This window comes from Antechinus flavipes, chromosome 2 (assembly GCF_016432865.1).
Source record: "Antechinus flavipes isolate AdamAnt ecotype Samford, QLD, Australia chromosome 2, AdamAnt_v2, whole genome shotgun sequence".
Classification (NCBI taxonomy): Eukaryota; Metazoa; Chordata; class Mammalia; order Dasyuromorphia; family Dasyuridae; genus Antechinus; species Antechinus flavipes.
The window spans coordinates 678,578,850-678,587,221 of record NC_067399.1 but is presented as its reverse complement, the minus strand read 5'-3'; the positions used below and the strand labels follow the sequence as shown (position 1 = coordinate 678,587,221).

The 8,372-nt window shown below is 54.3% G+C and overlaps 1 protein-coding gene and 1 long non-coding RNA gene across 4 annotated transcripts in view; one reads left to right on the top strand and one right to left on the bottom strand.

Annotated features, from left to right (window-relative positions):
- Positions 1 to 1,679: 1,679 nt before the first annotated feature.
- The window catches only part of MKI67 (marker of proliferation Ki-67), a 28,080-nt gene continuing 21,387 nt past the window's right edge, over positions 1,680 to 8,372 (top strand). For 2 of the 3 annotated variants that reach the window (XM_051982718.1, XM_051982716.1), the window contains exon 1: positions 3,568 to 3,681. In XM_051982718.1, coding sequence (XP_051838678.1) covers positions 3,587 to 3,681 — 95 coding nt within the window. In that variant the 5' untranslated portion in view covers positions 3,568 to 3,586. Of the gene's footprint in view, positions 1,794 to 3,567; positions 3,682 to 8,372 lie in introns of those variants that run through there. The other variant, XM_051982717.1, reaches the window with a different exon arrangement.
- On the bottom strand, positions 5,602 to 8,114 carry LOC127552210 (uncharacterized). The gene is made up of 3 exons (XR_007951293.1): positions 6,506 to 8,114; positions 6,267 to 6,443; positions 5,602 to 6,208 (listed from the first exon to the last, which is right to left on the bottom strand). It is a non-coding gene; the product is annotated as an uncharacterized LOC127552210 (long non-coding RNA).

Below are 8,372 nucleotides of genomic sequence, written 5' to 3'. Positions count from 1 at the left end.
CCCTAGAACTTCCTGTCACCCCCTGTGGAGCAGAGCCTGTTAACCCCTGACAAGCACAGATAGCAGTCCCTCGGACCGGAAGTGCCGCTCCGGAGAAGGAGGGACAGCGGCTGGGCCTCAGTTTATTCCTGGGGGCAGGGGGCTCAGGGCAGTAGGCACAGATGACAACCCTTTGAGCCGTGCCTCAGTTTCCCATCCAGCCCAGAGCCCTTTCCGGATCTCCATTTTCTTTTCAGGAGAGTGGGAGGAGGAGGGGGCGGTGGGGGTGGAGGAAGGGTGGTCCAGGAAGAGGGGCCCGCCAACATGGACTGTCACAGACATCAGCCTCTTCGGCAGCCCCACTCCCTCCTCAACCTTTAGCCCAGAGCCTTAGAAGGAAGGCAGAGGAGGGGGGCGAGGCCACAGTCTAATCAATCTCTGGGCCTAGTCCTTCCTATTGGTTCGCGCTCAGGGGCAGGGTCCACGTGTCCTGTCAATCTCTGGCTCTAGCCCCTTCTGCTGGCTCTCCGCTTTTCCACTTCAACTGCCAGGAGGCTCCGCCTCTGCCTCTGTCCATTGGGCCCTAGCGGGAAAGGCTCCGCCCCTCCACCAATCACAGCTTTTGGCGCCAGAATTCGAACCGATGTTTTGACTTGAATTCCGGCCCCGGGTCGGGGATTACTTTTTGTCGGCTCCCCATTTTGGGGCCGGGGACTCCCTGCCGCAGTCCCGACCCCAACTTATGATCCCGATCCTCGGGAGCAGAGAGAGTTCCGGCTGCGGGACATCTCTGGGGTACGGAGGGGCTGGTAGGCAGCGCTGGAAGTGGTGCGGAGGGATCTGGTGTTGCGCGCGGCCGCGAATGCGGAGGGACACGCGGTCTGTGGCGCCAAGAAGCTCAGGCAGAAGGGGAAAGGGGGGGAAGGAGGGAGGAGGTGCCGGACCTGCTGGGGTCCGCGGGGCACCGGTGGACCGGGGGAGTGAGCGCCCGGAGTACGAAGAGGAGGTGAGCTGCAGGTAAGTGAGCAGCCGCCTTGCCGGCTGTCCCCTCATGGCCGGCCATCAGTCCGGGGGTCCAGTCAGTGGCCGGAGGTCCGGCCGCCGGTCCCCACTCGGCACATTGTCGCGTCTAACCCTCTTCTGTGACGTCACCGGGTCCCCCGTTATTTCGGCCGAACGGGCCTCGCCGTGGTCTTAGGCTGCCAGGAGAAGATGGGGGCCCGAGGATATGGGGAGCTCCTGCGGAAAGGCGCGTCTTTGCCTGCCCCCCAGCCCCGCCCAGGGGGTGCTGTTAATGAGGAACCGGGGGCGACACGGCCCTTTGAAGCTGTCTGGGATTCTGGCCATCCCCGAGAATGTGCGGGAGAGGAGGGCATTAGGGGCCGCGGGAGGGCGCTGACAACTACTCACTGAATGGGGGGGTGGAGGGTGTTAGCCAAGCTACTGTAGTGGTTTGACAGATGAGGAAACTGAGGCAGGCCAGGTGTCGTGACTCGCGGGTCTGTGTCCGAGGCTGGATTTGAATGGGCTTCCTGTCACTCTGGGTCCTATTGCGACTTCTGTCGGGGCGGGGCGGGGTGTTGTGAGACTTAGAACTCTGCAGAGCCCTTGTGGGGTGGTTCCTGTGGGCGCCCTGTTTTCTTACCGCCTGTGGATGGCTCCTGGCGACGTGGGGGTAAAGTGACATTTCTCTTCCAGATTTCTTTTCTGTTGTGGATAATGACGGATACGTTGGGATACGTGACTATTATTAAACGGACCGGAGCCGATGGTTACCGGTACCCCCTAAACCGACCTTCCTGTTTGTTCGGGAGGTGAGCGCTTGGAAGCTGGCTGGGATGGGGGTGGAGTCCTAGCGCCGGGGGTTCGAGATGTCCAGCGCCTGCCTCTGTTCCCACTAACTAGTCAGCAGCCGCCTCTGTCCCTCAACTAAACAGCACCTGCTGCTTCTCCTAGTTGGCCAGCACCTGTCTCTGTCCTAGCTGGTCAGCACTGCCTCTGTCCCCCCTAACTGACCAGCACTGCCTCTGTCCCCCCTAACTGGTCAGCACTGCCTCTGTCCTCCCCCAACTGGTCAGCACCTGTCCCTGTCCCCCCTAACTGGTCAGCACAGCCCCTGTCCCCCCTAACTGACCAGCACCTGTCTCTCTGTCCCCCCAACTGGTCAGCACTGCCCCTGTCCCCTCTAACTGGTCAGCACTGCCCCTGTCCCCTCTAACTGGTCAGCACAGCCTCTGTCCCCCCTAACTGGTCAGCACTGCCCCTGTCCCTTCTAACTGGTCAGCACTGCCCCTGTCCCCCCTAACTGGTCAGCACTGCCCCTGTCCCCTCTAACTGGTCAGCACAGCCTCTGTCCCCCCTAACTGGTCAGCACTGCCTCTGTCCCCCCTAACTGGTCAGCACTGCCCCTGTCCCTTCTAACTGGTCAGCACTGCCTCTGTCCCCCCTAACTGGTCAGCACAGCCTCTGTCCCTTCTAACTGGTCAGCACTGCCTCTGTCCCCCCTAACTGGTCAGCACTGCCCCTGTCCCTCCTAACTGGTCAGCACAGCCTCTGTCCCCCCTAACTGGTCAGCACTGCCCTTGTCCCCCCCAACTGGTCAGCACAGCCTCTGTCCCCCCTCACTGGTCAGCACTGCCCTTGTCCCCCCCAACTGGTCAGCACAGCCTCTGTCCCTTCTAACTGGTCAGCACTGCCCCTGTCCCTTCTAACTGGTAGGCAGCGCTGGAAGTGGTGCGGAGGGATCTGGTGTTGCGCGCGGCCGCGAATGCGGAGGGACACGCGGTCTGTGGCGCCAAGAAGCTCAGGCAGAAGGGGAAAGGGGGGGAAGGAGGGAGGAGGTGCCGGACCTGCTGGGGTCCGCGGGGCACCGGTGGACCGGGGGAGTGAGCGCCCGGAGTACGAAGAGGAGGTGAGCTGCAGGTAAGTGAGCAGCCGCCTTGCCGGCTGTCCCCTCATGGCCGGCCATCAGTCCGGGGGTCCAGTCAGTGGCCGGAGGTCCGGCCGCCGGTCCCCACTCTGCACATTGTCGCGTCTAACCCTCTTCTGTGACGTCACCGGGTCCCCCGTTATTTCGGCCGAACGGGCCTCGCCGTGGTCTTAGGCTGCCAGGAGAAGATGGGGGCCCGAGGATATGGGGAGCTCCTGCGGAAAGGCGCGTCTTTGCCTGCCCCCCACCCCGCCCAGGGGGTGCTGTTAATGAGGAACCGGGGGCGACACGGCCCTTCTTCTGGCCATCCCCGAGAATGTGCGGGAGAGGAGGGCATTAGGGGCCGCGGGAGGGCGCTGACAACCTCACTGAATGGGGAGGTGGAGGGTGTTAGCCGAGCTACTGTAGTGGTTTGACAGATGAGGAAACTGAGGCAGGCCAGGTGTCGTGCCTCGCGGGTCTGTGTCCGAGGCTGGATTTGAATGGGCTTCCTGTCACTCTGGGTCCTATTGCGACTTCTGTCGGGGCGGGGCGGGGTGTTGTGAGACTTAGAACTCTGCAGAGCCCTTGTGGGGTGGTTCCTGTGGGCGCCCTGTTTTCTTACCGCCTGTGGATGGCTCCTGGCGACGTGGGGGTAAAGTGACATTTCTCTTCCAGATTTCTTTTCTGTTGTGGATAATGACGGATACGTTGGGATACGTGACTATTATTAAACGGACCGGAGCCGATGGTTACCGGTACCCCCTAAACCGACCTTCCTGTTTGTTCGGGAGGTGAGCGCTTGGAAACTGGCTGGGATGGGGGGTGGAGTCCTAGCGCCGGGGGTTCGAGGTGTCCAGCACCTGCCTCTGTCCCCCTAACTGATCAGCACTGCCTCTGTCCCCCCTCACTGGTCAGCACAGCCTCTGTCCCCCTAACTGGTCAGCACAGCCTCTGTCCCCCCTAATTGGTCAGCACTGCCTCTGTCCCCCCTAATTGGTCAGCACTGCCTCTGTCCCCCCAACTGACCAGCACTGTCTCTGTCCCCCCAACTGACCAGCACCTGCCTCTGTCCCCTCTAACTGGTCAGCACAGCCTCTGTCCCCTCTAACTGGTCAGCACTGCTCCTGTCCCTCCTAACTGGTCAGCACAGCCTCTGTCCCCCCTAACTGGTCAGCACAGCCTCTGTCCCTTCTAACTGGTCAGCACAGCCTCTGTCCCCCCTAACTGGTCAGCACTGCCTCTGTCCCTTCTAACTGACCAGCACTGCCTCTGTCCCTTCTAACTGACCAGCACAGCCTCTGTCCCCCCAACTGACCAGCACCTGTCCCTGTCCCCCCTAACTGGTCAGCACTGCCTCTGTCCTCCCCCAACTGGTCAGCACAGCCTCTGTCCCTTCTAACTGGTCAGCACTGCCTCTGTCCCCCCTAGCTGGTCAGCATTGCCCTTGCCCCCCCCAACTGGTCAGCACTGCCTCTGTCCCCCCTAACTAGTCAGCAGTGCCTTTGTTCCTCCTGTGAGGGATGTAGAAGACCCTTACCCAAAATGACTACTCAGAGATCCCTCAGTAGAAGGCAGAAAAGTTGTTTATTAAAACCTCCAGAGGATGAGCCATCCCATCCAGAGATAAGAAAGAGAAAGCTCGCGGTAGGAGGCCTAAAGAAGTAGTAAAGATACATAGCTTTTATACAAGAGATTACATCACAAGTGAGAGAGCATTGAGAAGGGGAGGGAGAGGCATCTCATTGGTTGTTGCTATTTGGGGAGATTGGAATGGAAGGTTTCTGTTTCCCCAAAATCACCTGAGTTCTAGGAAACAGAAAGTCAGGCCTTCAGGCTTAATCGAGCAGACAGTGGTCCAGCTAATAGACTAAATATCGATAAATGTCAGATACCAATAAATGTCATCAGCTCAGGTTAAGGAAATACATTTCTAGTTGGCCAAGGCTCAAGTAGATAGGAGCCTGCACATATTATACAGGTCATAGGGGAGACACAGAAATAATAAAATACAGAAAAAGAATTCACACATTCCTGTAAGTTCTTCATCTTATCTATTCCCCGCACTCCTAACTGGTCAGCACTGCCTCTGTCCCCCCTAACTGGTCAGCACTGCCTCTGTCCCCCCTAACTGGTCAGCACTGCCTCTGTCCCCTCTAACTGGTCAGCACTGCCTCTGTCCCCCCAACTGACCAGCACCTGTCTCTGTCCCCCCAACTGACCAGCACCTGCCTCTGTCCCCCCTAACTGGTCAGCACTGCCTCTGTCCCCCCAACTGACCAGCACCTGTCTCTGTCCCCCCAACTGACCAGCACCTGTCTCTGTCCCCCTAACTGGTCAGCACTGCTTCTGTCCCCCTAACTGGTCAGCACTTCCTCTGTCCCTTCTAACTGGTCAGCACTGCCTCTGTCCCCCTAACTGATCAGCACTGCCTCTGTCCTCCCTAACTGATCAGCACTGCCTCTGTCCTCCCTAACTGATCAGCACTGCCTCTGTCCTCCCTAACTGATCAGCACTGCCTCTGTCCCTTCTAACTGGTCAACACTGCCTCTGTCCTCCCTACTGGTGGTCACTGCTTCTGTCCCCCCTAATTGGTCAGCACTGCTTCTGTCCCCCTAATTGGTCAGCACTGCCTCTGTCCCCCTAACTGATCAGCACTGCCTCTGTCCTCCCTAACTGATCAGCACTGCCTCTGTCCCTTCTAACTGGTCAGCACTGCCTCTGTCCTCCCTACTGGTGGTCACTGCTTCTGTCCCCCCTAATTGGTCAGCACTGCTTCTGTCCCCCTAACTGGTCAGCACTGCCTCTGTCCCCCTAACTGATCAGCACTGCCTCTGTCCTCCCTAACTGATCAGCACTGCCTCTGTCCCTTCTAACTGGTCAGCACTGCCTCTGTCCCCCTAACTGATCAGCACTGCCTCTGTCCTCCCTAACTGGTCAGCACTGCCTCTGTCCCCCTAACTGGTCAGCACTGCCTCTGTCCCCCTAACTGATCAGCACTGCCTCTGTCCTCCCTAACTGATCAGCACTGCCTCTGTCCCTTCTAACTGGTCAGCACTGCCTCTGTCCTCCCTACCTGGTCAGCACTGCCTCTGTCCCCCCAACTGGTGGTCACTGCTTCTGTCCCCCCTAATTGGTCAGCACTGCCTCTGCCCACCCCTAACTGATCAGCACTACCTCTGTTCCCTTCTAGCTGACCAGCACCTGCCTTTGTCCCCCTAACTGGTCAGCAGTGACTGTTCCCCTTTAGCTGACCAGCATCTGCCTCTGTTCCCCTTTAGCTGACCAGCACCTACCTCTGTCCCCCTAACTGGTCAGCACCTACTTCTGTCTCCCTAACTGGTCCGCACCTGCCTCTGTCCCCCTAACTGGTCAGCACCTGCCTCTGTTCCCCTTTAGCTGACCAGCACCTGCCTCTGTTACCTTCTAGCTGACCAGCACCTACCTCTGTCCCCCTAACTGGTCCGCACCTGCCTCTGTTCCCCTCTAACTGACCAACACCTACTTCTGTCCTAGCTGGTCAGCACTGCCTCTGTCCCCCCTAACTGGTCAACATCTGCCTCTGTTCTCCTTTAGCTGACCAGTACCTGCCTCTGTTACCTTCTAGCTGACCAGCACCTGCCTCTGTTCCCCTCTAGCTGACCAGCACCTACCTCTGTCCTAGCTGGCCAGCACCTGCCTGTCCCTCAGTAGTAAAGATATTGGGACTTGAAATCTTCACCAAACCTGAAGTTTTTTCCTTTTTTGGAAAGGTGTCAAATATGGCAGTTGTTGGCCCCTTCCTAGTAAGTCTTGTGTGCACATCTTGTGTGCAGCTGACCTAGGCCCCCCTTTCAAATGCTTCAAGTTCAAGGCCCAGAGAATGTCCAAACTGGCGAAGGGAAAACTAACTGGCTGCCAGAATTTCCTTTTCCATTTAGGAGAGGAAATCTCACTCTTTGTTAGTGAAATCTTGATCAATGAAAATTAAGTCCATTTTCACTTAAAGTGATCTCTATGGAGCAGATGAAATTACTCAAGGAAACTTCAGTCTGCTCGAAGCCCCCGGCCTTGGAAAAAAACAGTGCAGGCACCCCTAAAAACAGAGGATGGGTTGTGGGTTCCATTGTTGGCTGCATAATTAAATCTTTAGAAGTAATTGTTGTTCTTGGTTCACTTTATCATTTAGTCACATAATAGCACCATGCTTTACAATTAGATCAAATGAAGATAATTTTCTGATTTTAACCTAAAGGAGGATTTTTTTTTTTTTTAAAATCCAGGAAAGTCCTTTCTTTCCTTATATTTTTAAAACATGACAACTAGTGGGATGGCAATAGCAAGAGGTGATTTATTTTCCCCTTTTATTTTACTTCTCTACAAAACTGTATCGATCCCTTGAAAAAACTTTAATGTTAAATAGCCGACCCTTTCCTATTACCTGCTATGAAACAGATACCATGAAGAACTGTTGACAAATCTACCATTGATGCCCATAAGTTAAGAAAATTCTGAGGCAGACACAGATGGTTAAAGTGACTGGTGAGGTCTATAAAGGGTCTTCCTGACTCCAGGCCAACAGCATTGCTTTTCCATCTAGCTGACCTTTATTTCTAAATTACATTTATGAGGCCACTTAAAGGTATTTAGTGAAGCAATTGGAACAGTTTCTGTTTTTCTGACACTGGTATATAAAATAGCTTTTGCAGAAGCATTCAGTGGGGTCTTAAAAGCATATACTTTTAACCCATCTGTGTAACATAATCATTTAGTTAGCATCTTAGTCTGCGTAGCTTAAAAGGGAGAAGCCCCCTAAGAGGGTGGAGGAGATGAAGAGAGTGTAAGGGTATGACTCAAAGGAAGAAGGAAGGTTGGGAGCCTTGCAGACACTCAGTTGGTCACTTCATCAGGTCTCATGTTAACCAGAAAGATTCTTTGTGAACTCTTGGAGGAAGTTCTGTGTTAGGATATTATATTACTTGCTGAATCCAAGCATCAAGAAAAAAGGGAAGTTGTGTCCCTTAATTCAGGGCCTCTGTTGAATTCTATTTCCAAGTAAGTTTGGGGGAAAGTTCTTTAATTGTGTTGATAGAGAGTTTGTGGCCAAATAATTTTTATTTCGGTATAGGGTCCCTTGTTTGCTTATTAGCAGTTCTTTGTTTAAAAAAAAAAATTCGTCCCACTTAACTAACCAGCCCTATTCTCAAGGGGATAGCAAGGAATATTTTGATTCTAAAAAGAATCAAGTTAATTCTGCCTAAAAAGGCAGATTTCTAATTTCTTGGATTGAAAATGAAGATTATTTTTTTTCCCTAGCTTAACTAGTTCTGTTTTGAAAGCTTGCTTTGTGATACCATCAGAAGCGCTTAGTCAGAGCCTGGCACATACAGTAGGAGATATAAGCATTCAGTAAATATTTATTGATAGTTTAAATATTCTTCACATAAAAGAAAAAACTGCAGTTTTTTATTTTTATAAGGTATTTTCAATCTGCCATTTAGTGTGA